This window comes from Alexandromys fortis, unplaced genomic scaffold (assembly GCF_014885135.2).
Source record: "Alexandromys fortis isolate MF-2015 unplaced genomic scaffold, M_Fortis_MF-2015_v1.1 scaffold_77, whole genome shotgun sequence".
In the NCBI taxonomy this organism is placed as follows: Eukaryota; Metazoa; Chordata; class Mammalia; order Rodentia; family Cricetidae; genus Alexandromys; species Alexandromys fortis.
Window position 1 is genome coordinate 1,010,371 of NW_026067967.1, and position 14,009 is coordinate 1,024,379.

At 40.1% G+C, this 14,009-nt stretch overlaps 1 protein-coding gene across 7 annotated transcripts in view; it reads right to left on the reverse strand.

Annotated features, from left to right (window-relative positions):
- The window catches only part of Dlg2 (discs large MAGUK scaffold protein 2), a 1,620,445-nt gene that overhangs the window by 308,483 nt on the left and 1,297,953 nt on the right, over nt 1–14,009 (reverse strand). For all 7 annotated transcript variants that reach the window (XM_050154453.1, XM_050154448.1, XM_050154445.1 and 4 more), the window contains one exon: nt 7,472–7,540. In XM_050154453.1, coding sequence (XP_050010410.1) covers nt 7,472–7,540 — 69 coding nt within the window. The remainder of the gene's footprint in view (nt 1–7,471; nt 7,541–14,009) is intronic.

Consider the following 14,009-nt stretch of genomic DNA (forward strand, 5'->3'; position numbering starts at 1 on the left):
CTAGTTGCTGCCTAGCTTCTCTCTCCTACAAAGGCCTTATTGATGTTAGATCCCCTGCCGCAGGGATAGGTACTCAGGGCATCATAGTTCACCCCTCCCCCTTTATATAGAGTTTGGCACAGTCCTAGATTTACATTTGTTTGTGTGATTGATCAATATTTGCTTCTCTGTGGTAGGGGGAGAGCCAATACTGTGGTTTTTTTCTTAAGCATTCTATTTTCAACTGGATTTATTGACCGGCAGTATCATACACAGACAAAAGTCAGTAAGCGCAGCCTTAATTCTGCAAAGATAGCATAAAAATGACTGTATTTCCAGAGGGACGTGGTATGAATCTAAAGAGGACATGGGTCCTGTGGGTACCCGAGGATGCTTGTGACTGATAAACATCACAGTGGGAGCAACTGAACCCTGACATGGAATAATGGTTCTTGTATTCACTGTTGCCTAAGCAACTTGAACCTTGTTACTTTCAGTGTTCCTCTTTCGACTAGTTAGTGTATAAATCAGTTCTCCAGGGCCATCTCAGTCCATGTCACATGTGACCATCGTACTATTTGTTTCCTGGGTATTGACTAAGAGGGGCAATTTTCCAGTGGAACGTTCCAAAGCTCACTGTTGAGGGTTCGCTTAATTGCACCATAATGAGGAGAAAGTTAATTCATAATTTACTTTGAGGCCTTTATTAAACCAATTAAGAATAAAAAGGGCTTCCAAGGAAGATATGCCTGGTGGTGGTAAGTAATCATATTAGTCCAGATTATGCACAGAAAGCAAGAAGTATTTCTGAGAGAATATTTTAGTCCAGCCCCTGAGGCTTCTGTGGCAGGCCTTCATGACAAACTGCCACCGATTAACTCAGAGACTCTGTCGGCGTGAGAAGCCACTGAGCAGATAGCTCGGCAGTTCTGGTCACTAGACTTCTGGCCTGCCATGTCTGCTTTCTCCCTGGTCCCACTGGATCAAACACAAGCCGATACTGTGGAGCCATTATTATTTTTCTCCTACTAATTCAGTTCCTTTCCAGGGAAACAGATCAAATTAAGAGTCAATTCTATTAATATTAACACTCTAATGAAATTTAGGTTTTGACCTCAAAACCTCCAAAATCATATTGATTTCCCTGCCTTATTTAGGCCTCCATATTTGCCAACTTGTAATAGAACTTAGGTGCCTTGTCTTACAAAATGATGTTTGTTTACCGTTGCTATTTCAACAGCAGATGGCAATAGAAACCCAAGCCCCCTGAGAGTTTTAGCGTCCAAGCATCGAAAGCCCTTAAATATCTCCTTGCTCCCTGCAGTCACAGCACTTTTTAACGCTGATAAATTCTGGGTACTCCTTAGCGTTTCTTGTGATGACACCTTTTATATTGTCAGCTCTGCACATGGAAAGAAAGATTACAGGGGCCAGGAAGGGATGTTTCTTTAGTTAAGGAAATAGGAAAAAAGAAAGAAAAAAAGAAAAAAGCCGACAGAAACCAGGCAAAGGAAAACGAACTGATGGCGCTATAAAGCACAGGTGGAAATAGTAAACAGCAACAGGAAAGAAAAATGGAAGGACACGTGACGAGAGAGTCAGGGGAAGATTCTCTCCTGTTCCTAACACAGTTTACTTTTAAACTCTGGAAGGCTCAGTTCTCCCCCAGGGCAAGTCTTTTCAGGCTAGGATCCTTAGCCAGGGTGCTGGCCCTCACTACTTACATTGCCTTCTGTGGTCTGGGCAGAGAAGTGTACGGGAGGAAACTCGATTAGAAGCTGAATACTCTTGCTGACTACTCCAAGGGTGTGGATGCCTGGAGCTACCTGCCCCAGAGCGCTAGATAGCCCTAGATGTGGAGAACAATGGTCTCGCCAAGTCTGGACGCTACATCTAGGAACATATTTCAACATCTAGATGCAAAACGCTCATTTCCAAAATGTTAGACAGTAGTTCTAAACCTGTGGGTTGGGACCCCTTTGGGGGTTGAATATCAGATATCTTGCATATCAGATATTTACATTATGATCCATAACAGTAGCAAAATTACAGTTATGAAATGGTAACAAAATATTTTTATGGTTGGTGGGGTCACAACACCAAGAGGAACTGTATTAAAGGGGCACAGCATTAGGTTGAGAACCATGGTGTTAGAGCTAGAAGACACTATTGGCCTCCATCTTGTTGCTTTGTGTGATGAGAACAACTCAGTCTTACACAGTGAGAAGCAATAGATCCACAGTGTAGAGCTTAATGGAACCACGGCCTAAGGCCACTCAGCATCTTGAGAAATGTGAAGCAAATTTAGCTACAAATAAACTGCTTCTGCCCAGGCAAGAGAGGTAGCTAGTAAGCAGAGTAATTCCATTTAAGATCTTATTTCCATAGTGTTCTCTGGAAGAACACTTAACCAGGGAGCACCAAGGTCTCCTCAGCTCTCATGATAGCAAGAGCTTGGAGTGGTCCTTGAGTACAGAAGGGCGTCTCTTGTGCTGAACACTGGCATGTGGCTGTCCTGTGGGAGGGAACCTGTTTGCTGTAAAGCACACTGGGAAAATCACCACAGGCTTGTTAGTCTGTAAGAGTAGCCAGCTTTCCTGTTGGGCAATTGAAGACTTAGTGATTTGGGAGAGAGTTTTGGGTGGGGCCATGTAGATGGAAATTTAACTCAGGGCATTTCTTCTGTAATGTCCCTAAAGATGCCCGGTCCACCTCATTTATGAAGAGCTTATTAGAAAGGGCAGCCAACGCCCCCCGTATCAGTTGTCTTACTAATGCAAAAACAGCTTCAAAAATTCCTCCTCTTGGATACCTCCAAAAATGACTGTGTAAGGCTACATAATTTAAGGGATCTGTACCCAGCAAAGAAAGCACTGAGCAGCCAGAGCTGCTTGTAAGTCTCAGCAGCACAAGCAAAATCCTTCCAGATTTTGCATATGACTACCCCTTTCTTTCTGCTTGCAACCTGTGCCCACAATCCTCAAAATTCAGCTTGCACTGCCTCTTGTGAGAATCAACCGCATCACAGGCAATTCCTTCTGACCATTTTCCTGTTAATTCTGCCGGTCACCCATATTGCTGGGATCTGCTTAGGCTGAGTTTCTTTGAGTTCTATTTCGTTGCTGCGGTCAACCGTTTCTTTAGGATGCTCTTCGGCTTTGAATATGCGCTATCACCGTGCTTCTGTCATTTTGCATGCTTTGTTAAAATGTTTGGCGACTTTTTCATTTCTATTTATGATTGAAGTAGTGTAAAAGTTGGCAGAGGGTTTCCATAGGATCTTTTTTTTTTTTTTTAATAACATTTACCTCTGGTTTATATTTCTCAACTCTCAGTTTCTTCTCCTCGGAATCCCTAAGAGACTCCCACCTGTGTGTTTTTGTACATTTGTTCCTTTCTTCCTTCCATCCCTCCTTCCCTTTCTCCTCCCTCCCTTCTTTTCTTCCTTCCTTCCTTGCCGTGTAGCCTAGATCAGTCTGGAAACTGCTATAGAGCCTGGTGAGCTTTCTGAATTACAAGGGTGGTTGTTGTTTAATCAATTAGTGCTCAATTAACTCAACTAATTCGAGCTGAGCATTGACGGGAAGGGCTTTTACTATGGAGGCCAGTGTGCAAATGAACACATATAGTTTCCCTGGAGGAGGGAGCAAGCTTGCACTCTCAGAAGAACTGTTTTGAGCCTTGGTTTAAAAGACTTGTCTACATAACTTGGTATGCCATCCTGCACACACAGAGGTGTGTTTGATGATTGCAAGTGTCTTTATTCCCATTCTCAGAATCTGCTCTCAGTCCTGTTTTTACTAGAGTCTATAGTGTTCTTGAAGATGTCCTCCTCATTTCCTGAGAGCCTCTCATAAAGGGCAGCCAACCACCTTCCATATCAGCAGTTTTACTAATGCAGATTACTAATGTATTATAAAATGTCTCTAAAACAACTTTGGAAGGCAACATAAAACAGACTTGGTACTAGCCGAGGAGCTGAATGTGTCTCGGTCTCAGGGGAGAGTCCTAGGTCTCTGACTGACCTGGGTTCTGCTGAGCGGACTTGTTCTCTCTGATCTATAGGTCCTTACACACAGTGCTATTGCACTGTGGCCACTTCTCATGGATGACCTCCCCAGAAATACAACCTAGGGGATGTCATTTACATAGAATAGCTTCGCTTCTCAGTGTTTCTACTTTCGGATGTTTCAGGTACCTACAGTCAACCAACCATCGTCTGAAAGTGGCAACTGGAAGACCCCAGAAAGAAATAATTCTTCCGTTTTAAACTCTTCAACATTTGGAATAGTGTAAGAGAACCTGGCCCATCTCCTATGGATACAAGCCATCCTTTTCATCCAGTGCTACATATATTACCTGCATACTAGTTATGTCTGAGATGGCTCAGTTACTGGATGTCATAGAAAGGTGTTCAAGTAGACCTTAGTTAATAATGAATTCTGCAGCACTAGGGTAAGAATGCTGGCCATTTTGACATGTCAAAGAGAAGCCAAAACAGTGTTTTCTTTCATGGAAGACAGCAACACTCAAAGCAAGGGAGAAAAAAAAATGTGTTGAAGTTGCTAAGTTTTGTAGAATACTCCATCCATAAAACTGTAAAGAGGAAAAAAAAATCCATGCTAGTTTTGCTGCAAAAGCTACGCCCACAGTGTGTGATGAGCACTCACTTAACTGGGAAAAAGCTATAATCGTGCGGTTTGGTTCTTTCTGAGGTTTCACTCATCCACTGGGGTTACAACATAACGGCTATTCAAGAGGTAAAGACTTGGGTCAGAGAGTCCATAGTCCTGTTTCCATGGAATCTAAAGCTGGGTGGGTTTTTCTGTATATGTGTTGCTTTTATTGGCTAATGAATAAAGAACTGGCTTGGCCTGTGATATGGCAGAGTAGAGCTAGGTGGGAAAACTAAACTGAATGCTGGGAGAAAGAAGGTGGAGTCACGAGATGCCATGTAGCCACCAGAGGGGAAAGATGCGAGGTGCCAGCTGGAATTTTGCCAGTAGGTCACGAAACTCATGGTAGAATATAAAATAATAGTAATGGGTTAATTCTAGATGTAAGAGTTAGCAAGCAATACACTTACACTATCGGCCAAACAGTATTGTAAATAATATGGTTTCTGAATGATTATTTCGTGGTCTGGGCAGTCAGAAATGAATGAGCAGCCTACCCCAACAGCTGGGGTTCCCTGTTCTGTGTCGTCCATCAGTTCTCCCCACTTGACTTTCTGTGACATTTTGAAGTCAGCTGCCCCATTCATTTTCCTTTATCACTCTGGCACTATTCCCTGGAAAATTTCATTCCTATTATTTGATGGAATCTCAGGAGGAACAGGAGATTAAGGTGTGGGCTGTGTCTGTGACGCTGAGAAGGGAGAACGGAGCCTACCCTGGTAATGGAGATATTGTTTTGTCTTTCTGTATTGGGTATAGTTAAAGATAATTTGGATATTATTTTAAAACAGCAATGACTAGGGTAGATGGCTCAGTTAGACAGCTTTTCTGTCTACATAGATCAAATTAGCTGCAAAAGAAATCCATTTCTGTTTACTTTATGTCATGTAAACAGAAACCGAGGTGAAAATTATATAGCTGTATGGTATTTTAAAATGCATTTTATTTAATAATTTTGTTATGCAGCTATTTGAGTTTTGCAAAAGCATTAGCAAAAAGTTTTAAAATAATTGGATTTCCAATTTCAGTTGGTTATGTACTCTAAGGAGTTTAATGCCTTAATGGGAAACCTGTTTAAGACTCATTGTTCTATTTAAAACAGAAAATAACTCTTCCACTACGTGGTTAGTGGTAAGAATTTCGTGCTATATTATCTTGGCGTAGCAGCCAACTGGGCACACATAGCATAGACTATAGAATAGACGACAATGTGCTGGGCACCAAGATATTTCCTGTTAAATGCCCCATTTGTGTTTAGATTATTTCATTGCCTAGAGGTATTTATATAAATAATTTCATATTTATGTGTTTGAGATTATGTTTTGAGTGTGGGTCTTCAGTGTTACTGAAGTTACACAAATCTTCCGCTTATTGATTTTCATTTTCAGAGCATTTGGGCTAAATATGCATTCAACTACTACTTATTGAAGATCTGATATGTACTTTGCAGAAAGTTGGAAAGTTCAATACAATTCTCCCCTCTGGCTCCTTCATCTTATCAGAGAATTAGAATTAGTGATTATGTCTATAGCAGAGTTCATTTAGCTCAAGTGGAAAGAATGGTAAAGGCAAAGCAAGATGCTTATTAGGCAAACTGCTAATAAGCTTCTTTTAATAAAAAAGGAAGAGAGGGAGTGGAAATAGTTTTAAAAGGATGCACCGTTAGCACTCTGAGAAGTCCAGTCTTTGTGTTCGTGACCCAAATGCAGAAAGGTCCTGCACCGAGCCCTGCCTCGAGGGCTCTTCACAGGAGCAAGGTGAAGTAACACTAGTGGAGAACAGGCTCTCCCCACTGGCATCTTCACCCAGACAGCATCATCACCGTGAAGGGTCATGTGCGGAGACTGTGAAGGGTTATTGTGAAGGCCATTCACAACAGGGTGCTGATTTCATAGGACAACGCTGAAAGTCAGTATCTTTGACTTTGAGCTGTGTCATTTCTACCCTGGAAAGTCTTTGCTATATGTAACAGCCTAAATGTAGTATACTTTTTTCCCCCCCAGCTCAATAAAGTCTTTCCAAATCAGATTACAGGGGACAGGTCTGTATGGAAGAAGTATCTGATATGTTTTCAAATACAACCTGGATTATTTTAAGTAAGAGTCCATGAGAAGATGACATAATGCCTCAGAGAAGCAGGATTTAGAAAAGATAATTATCTCATATGATTATTTTGGAAATAAAACCGATATGACAGATAGATGAACATAAAGACTAATTAACTACCTAGCTAGACAGACATAGAGATACAGCCAGGTACCTAGTAAGCATATGATCCATTTTTCTGAACTATTCTTTTGAAGGATTACCCATGAACTATGTTGCTGTACAGGTATCCACAGGGACATCCCTTCCCAGCACAAGGGTTATATCTGTGGCTGAGGTATTCTGAAAACAAAACTAGGTTCCATATTCTCTCCCTTCCCTCTTTTCTTCTCCCTACCATTCTGACACTGATTCCATTCAGCACTCATCCTGGGTCCTCCACTAATTCTTATGCACATTGTCCACTGCAATAGTTATATGGTATTTCAAGTACATATGAGCATTTGTATCAGTTCCAATGAGTCCTGTGAAGGAGAAGTGGGATTTTACATTTCAACTTTAAATCTAACCCCCGCCACAGTGCCTGGCACATAGCACAAACTTCATAAACAATTGCCAGGGTAGGGAAGAGGTATGGGTAAGGGAACAGAGGGGAAGAAAGGGGAGGAGGAAGAAAAGGAGGAGAAGGGAAGGAAGTGTATGCAGCAGGAGGAGGAGCAGCTTGTTTGCAGGTCAGTGCTGCATAGAGAGGCATTATAGTATTCTCTTACCCTTCTAGGGAGATGGCCCGTTGCAGAGTCACCGAAGGCTGCCGAGTTGTGGTGCTGTGTTGGGAATGACTATAAGAAAAAAGAAAAAAAAAACAAAATGGGACATTTATGCAAAATGCTTTTGCATAGCTTAGTAAGTCTTACTCTCAAGAAAATAACAAATATCGAAAGATCTATGCAATTAAATGGCTAGTGATAAGGAAAATCATATACCAGAGAAAGGAACCCTCTCCTAGAGAAATGGTTAGTGTTCCCTTGTAATTTGGGCTCAACGTGTATTATTCTGAAGTAAGCCTTAAATGATACCGAGGTATGACACAGAGAATAAAACATCAATTTGATTATGATGTCATGTGTTTTTATACTGTCTGAGAATTTTATAAATGTCAGAGGCAGTGGACATCTGTAGTGAAACAGTATTTACCTGACATGACAGGGCTATTGCACACATAAACTCATAATGACTGTGACTTCATGCACAAGACATACATCAGACAAAATCTTAGCATGGATGGGGGAGGGCCTATGCAGTTCCACCCCTAGCTAAGAAGCTACTGACAATCAGTGGCTACTAGGTAAGGGAGAACCATTTTTCCTCAGAGATGTGGCCCCTGAGAAATGATGCTCTACCCATGCAGATCTAGGTAGCACTAACTGGACTCAGGAGATTCAAAAAAAATGAAGCAATGTGTCTTTCAAGCTTCAGAATATTTTTTTTTTAAAAAACGAACTTTGTAGAAAGAAAAATGTAGAGCTCAATAAAAATTAATAACCCCCAACCCTCACAAAAGACTAACCTACAAATCATAATACTTTATTAGTTCAACATTTATTTATAAATTAATCAGCAATGATTCAGGTATTTTATTAAATCTTGAAAAATTGGATTTCCAGTTGAATATCTGTCTTGGAATTTGATGTGATTCATTATTTTGTTTTGGTTTCATATAGCGAGATTGATTTTGTGTATAAGTAGTTTAAATCAGCATAAAATCTAGCACCAATGATAATTTATATCAGCAAATAGCTTTTAAACATATTTTATATGCTTATGCTATTGCTTCTACCAAGTCTATGAGTTGGATTCTGTTTAATAGAAAAATTGAAAAAAAAAAGAGCTTGCTAAACGTCATTTAATCAATGCCTATGCCTGAATTGCCATCTGGGTTGATTGCAGAGCCGTCTCAACTAAAGATATGGAGAACCTTTCATCTGAGAAAGGAATAATAATGACCCAACAGCAAGCTGCATGTGAAAGAATGCGGTCTTTTACTGATGTGTGAACCTTCCATTCTCAACAACTCCTTACACATCCGTATGCATTTACATCATTTTATACATGCACAGAACACTACGCGCATGACTCCCTTTCATAAACTAATTGAAGCATTTTGGACAATAGCTATTTTTTTAGTTCAATATACTATTACTTCCTATTCATGTACAGTTTATTTAGTCATCCCGGTAGTTGGATCATTAGAATATTTCTATTGTTTTGCTATTATGTATTGTGCTGCAGTGACCATGCTGATAATGGTTACCTTTTTCTATTTTATGATCTACTTTAGGTGAATTACTTCAAACACAAACAGTTACTAAGTTCTTCATTTATATTTTCAGGTACTCTTCAGACCATGTACATTGCTTCTTTTTCTTTCTCTATAGCTAGATACACCACACACACACACACACACACACACACATGCGCGCACGCACACATACAATGTTTACTGACTCCATTTAGCACCATGCATATGTGCATATTTTTGGAATGACCTTTTGGGATTGAATAACCTATTAGGGGACTCATCTCTGGATATATCTATATAACTTTCACCCCAATCTTAGAGCCATTGACTTTATGATAAAAATAATTTATATAGCTGTGTGTACTGTGTGCGTGCGTGTGTATGTGACACAGCATATATGCAGAGGTCAGGGAACAGCCTGAGTGAGTTGGTTCTCTCCTTCCACCACGTGGATTCCGACAGGTCGAACTTTAGTTGTTATTCTTGGCAGCTACCACCTCTTCCCACCAAGCTTCCTTGCCAGCCCCTGACTTCATAAGTTTTAGCACCCATGAAAATCTAATCGATGCAAAGTGACACCCAGAGTTACTATGAACATCTCCTAATTTATGAGGATGACTATTTCTCCCTAAGTGTTTATTTGCAATTTGATTTATTTTGTGCCAACTGTACGATTCTTTATACTTTATCTTCTAGTTGGTGAGAAAGTACCAATAGTTCATGGGTAAAGATCGATACCGCCTACTAATCATGATTCATGGATAATTGGGATCCCTGATAACTTTGCCCTTATATGCCCAGCCCACATAATTAAAACAAAGGAATCCCCGGCAGTCTCACTCTTTCCCACTTCTGCATAACCATTGCTCTATCCTGGATCGACACAATAATGCTATGTTTACAGGTTAGTGACACAGCACTAACAGGACAGGAAAGTGCTCAGAAAAAAGGGACTCCTGTGACATTACACATGAAATGACAATCAGTTCTTGGTGGAACATAAGTGGGAAACAAACAGATCCTTCTACTACAACATGCAATGATCCTTCTGCTCTAGAAATACAAATAGAGTGAATTATTAGAGTGTCAAGACCTCCAGACCAAAGTGAAATTTTGTTGTTCTCAGACTCCACCAGTATGTGTGTGTGTGTGTACTTATACAGTGTGTGTAGAGGGTACTTGTACAGGGAGATGCTGCTTGATGAGGATGGTTAGCATTTTTTAAGACATAGAACACCTTCCTGTCCAGGGCTAGCGAAACACAGTGGTTACTTCTATGACAAAGAAATTATAGGTAACCGCATCCTTGCCCTTTCACCCACGCAGGCAATGAGGTTAGAAAGGCAGAGAACTGAGAACTGCAGGAGAAAAAAGCCAAGGCAAAAACAAAACAAAACAAAAACCAAAAAAAACCCCCAAAACCCCCCCAAAAAAACAAAAAACAATACAAAACCCCAAACCCCCCCAAAACCAAAAAAACCCTTATAGCTTTCAACATTAGAGCATTTAGGAGGTGTCACAGATTGCTGCCATCTTCCTCATTGCTGTAGCTTTCCAGACAAGCATCCTTCCTGTGAAGCTGTGTGCCAGGCCTCCCCTCTCTTCTGTGCTGGTAACGCAGTACTCACACTGGGACCTGGCTTTTGCACACAGTCACAGTGGCACCCAAATGCAATCTTATCCCGGCATTTTCTTGAACAACTGTTTAGAGGTTTGGATTATGCGACACAAATGCTAATTGGGTAGGTATGAAATGCCGGAGATGTATTAGGTGCTTGGGATGACACTCTGATTCCTCAGTATCACAGTTTTAGCAAATATCAGATAATGAAATAGATGATAGTCAAACAATCTATTTGCCCATGACCACAAAGCTAATCTATCTCCATGAATCCCACAGAACTTAAGCTGTACTTGCATAAGGAGCAAGTGACTGAAAGAAGAGACAGGGGAAGGAAGTCGTTGCTGAGAACTGACAAGATATGATCATTCAAGGTTGAAAGCAGGCTGTCTGCTCTGGGAAGCTGGACCATCTTGACTTGGTCAGAGGGAGGAGGTTAGGAAGGTGATGGGGACAGATCATGAGGACGATAGCTTGACAAGAGGTTTAGACTTTGCAGCACTGGAAGACTCCCAAAGGCTCGGTAGTGAGGAGGGTCAAGATGGTAATATTTCTAATTCAGAAGGTTCTATGTGTACAATAGAAGCAAGCTGCAAAATGAGGAAATAGTAGAATAACATGATGGAGAAAATAAATACCCAAATATTATTTAACATGATCAAAAGCAAAGTGCCTAGGTAGGAATGAGGTGGATGGAGTTATGTAGAAGGCATTTTAAACCCTTCAAAATAAATTTAGGCTTCAATAGACAAAAGGTCACAAGGTTTTATAAAGTACAAAGTTTTGATTAATGTTCACTAATGATCAAATCATGGTAATTAGCATAATTGTCACCTTAAAATTTTATTATTTCTTTATGGTGAGTACATTAATACATCCTTTTTTTCTGAGTTTCTTGATATACACCTTATGATTAATGTTTTCACCTGATTGTCACAAAATACCAGAAAATTTTAAGTTTTGTACTCGACACAGAATCCACTAATCAACCTTTCCCCATCCCCACTATATCTCTGAAAACCACTATTTCCAATTTTTTTATAATACCAGCCTTTCTAGATTCCACATATGAGTAAGACTATGTGGCGTTTCCCTTCCTGTGCTTGGCTTCTTTCACATAACATGATATCTTACAGATCCGTCCCATTGTGCCCAATAACAGGATTTCATATATTCTAATGGCTTGATATGATTGTACTTTGTGTACATTCCACATCCTGGCTACTATGAATAATGTCAACAAGCTCAGGAAGGCACATCTTCCTTCAGCATGCTGATTTCATTTCCTTTGTGTTTATAGCTGGCAGGGAGACTTCTGGACTATGCTATATTTTATCTTGCTTATTTTAGGAATCTTCACACTGTTTTCTATAATGGCTGCTGCACTAATTACATTCCCAACAGTGTAAAAGAGGTTTTGCCTTTCGGTGAAGGCACTCTGATCTACGGGTTTTATTCGGGTAGCCTGGGTAAGAGAGGATGGTTTTCCTTCTGAAAGATACATTTGTCTAGATAGAAGAGGTTCGTTATTTCCAGGGCATAGGGGTTGCTGTATTGCCTTCTAGAACTTTCAAATAAGAATTTCATGTTCACGATTGAGGCCCAGAAGAGGAAGAATGAACTCCAGTGTCCTCATACTCATTGTGAAGATCCTGGCACTGTGAACAGAACTAATATGATCGCACTAGGTAAGTAAAATAGATGTTTGGCTAAATGATAACAATGTACAAGGTCAGCCTGATGTCCTCATTACACATGGGGGAAAATATGACCTATAATGTACTAGCTATAATTTTTAAAAAGATCTAGTGAAGTTTGCTTGTCCACAGTAGCTACTGAATGACTCAGACATCCCTTGCATCATCTACTTCTACAAATAAATATCCTAACATATTTTGTTCCTTCTTTATTCGATGGTTTTAAGATTCCTAGTTATTTAAATAATGCTTACATTATTTAAAATGCTTACATTTTCCTCTGAGTCCTATTTAAGTTTCAGAGTCTAGAAATGAGCTCAGAGCTCCAGACATTCAGATAAAGGAAAATTGCCAGAAGATACTCACTTCCTTCCATCTGTGTCCCCTCTTCCTGTTAGTGGTGCCCAAGATAACACAGACTAAAAACCTGCCAAATTATATTTTTAAGTTTGGGGTCAACATAACTTCTGGTACATTTTTTGCATTAAATATTGAAAATTAAATCTTTGTATCCCTGCGCACTGAACTTTTAGAAACTCAGTATGCTATGTCAAATGTATTGGTGTTGATTTTCCTCTAGTTTTTAAGATTACCTTAGATCATCAATTAAATTAGAATTTATAGAGCATTTAAGGTGCATTGACTGTTACGAAAATTCAATCTTTCAACTAGTGTCTTAGTTGGGGTTTCTATTGCTGTGAAGAGACACTGTAACCATGGCAACTTTTGTAAAGGAAAACATTTAATTGGGGCTGGCTTACAGTTTCAGACGTTTAATCTATCATGATTCATTGCTGGCCACGGCAGTGTGTAGACAGACATGGTTCTGGAGGGCACTGGGAAGTCTACATCTTGATGCACAGGCACAGGGAAGTGAAATGTAACCCTGGGTGTAGCTTGAGCATCAGAGAATTCAAAGTTCACCCCCACAGTGATACACGTCCTCCGACAAGACCACGCCCACTTCAACAAGGTCACACCTCCGAATAGTGCCATTCCCTCTGAGCTTATGAGACCCAGTTACATTCAAACGATCGCATCTGGTTTTCTGTCATCAATGAGTACAATAAGAAAACTTACTCATATTATTTAACCCACTGATTCCAACGACAGCAAAAGACCATCTATTGTGACAAAGCACTGCAGATCTACATGCAACTGAGCAGTCCCCACGTTTTCCCATGGAGTTTTCTTAATAAGTTTCCTTTTCACACATACCACAGACATTCTTTCTCTTATAGACAAGAACTTCCTATGGTAGGCGGGTCTCTCCTATTCCTGCCATGTATTTCAGTTCATAAATATTAGATGAGTGAAATAAGATGACTGAAAACACTTATTTCAATCAAGACTAATCTTATTAAGTCAGAAAGACTTATGAGTTTTTGTTTGTTTTGCTTTTTGGTATGTGGAAGCACAATTAATTGGTACAATACTTATCTAGCATATACAAGGACCTAAGTTCTTTCTCTAGGGGAACACACACAAAATACAGGGGGCGGGGGGGGGGAGAGAGAGACAGAGACAGAGAGAGACAGAGAGAGGAGAGAGACGAGATAGAAGAGGAGAGAATATTCAAGTCTGTTCCAAATTTAAAGAGACTCAAACTGGAAACCATTGGTAATGGATTAAGGATATGTTTGTTTTATATAAGAAAAGTGAAGCATAATTTTGACAAAATAAACTGAGCC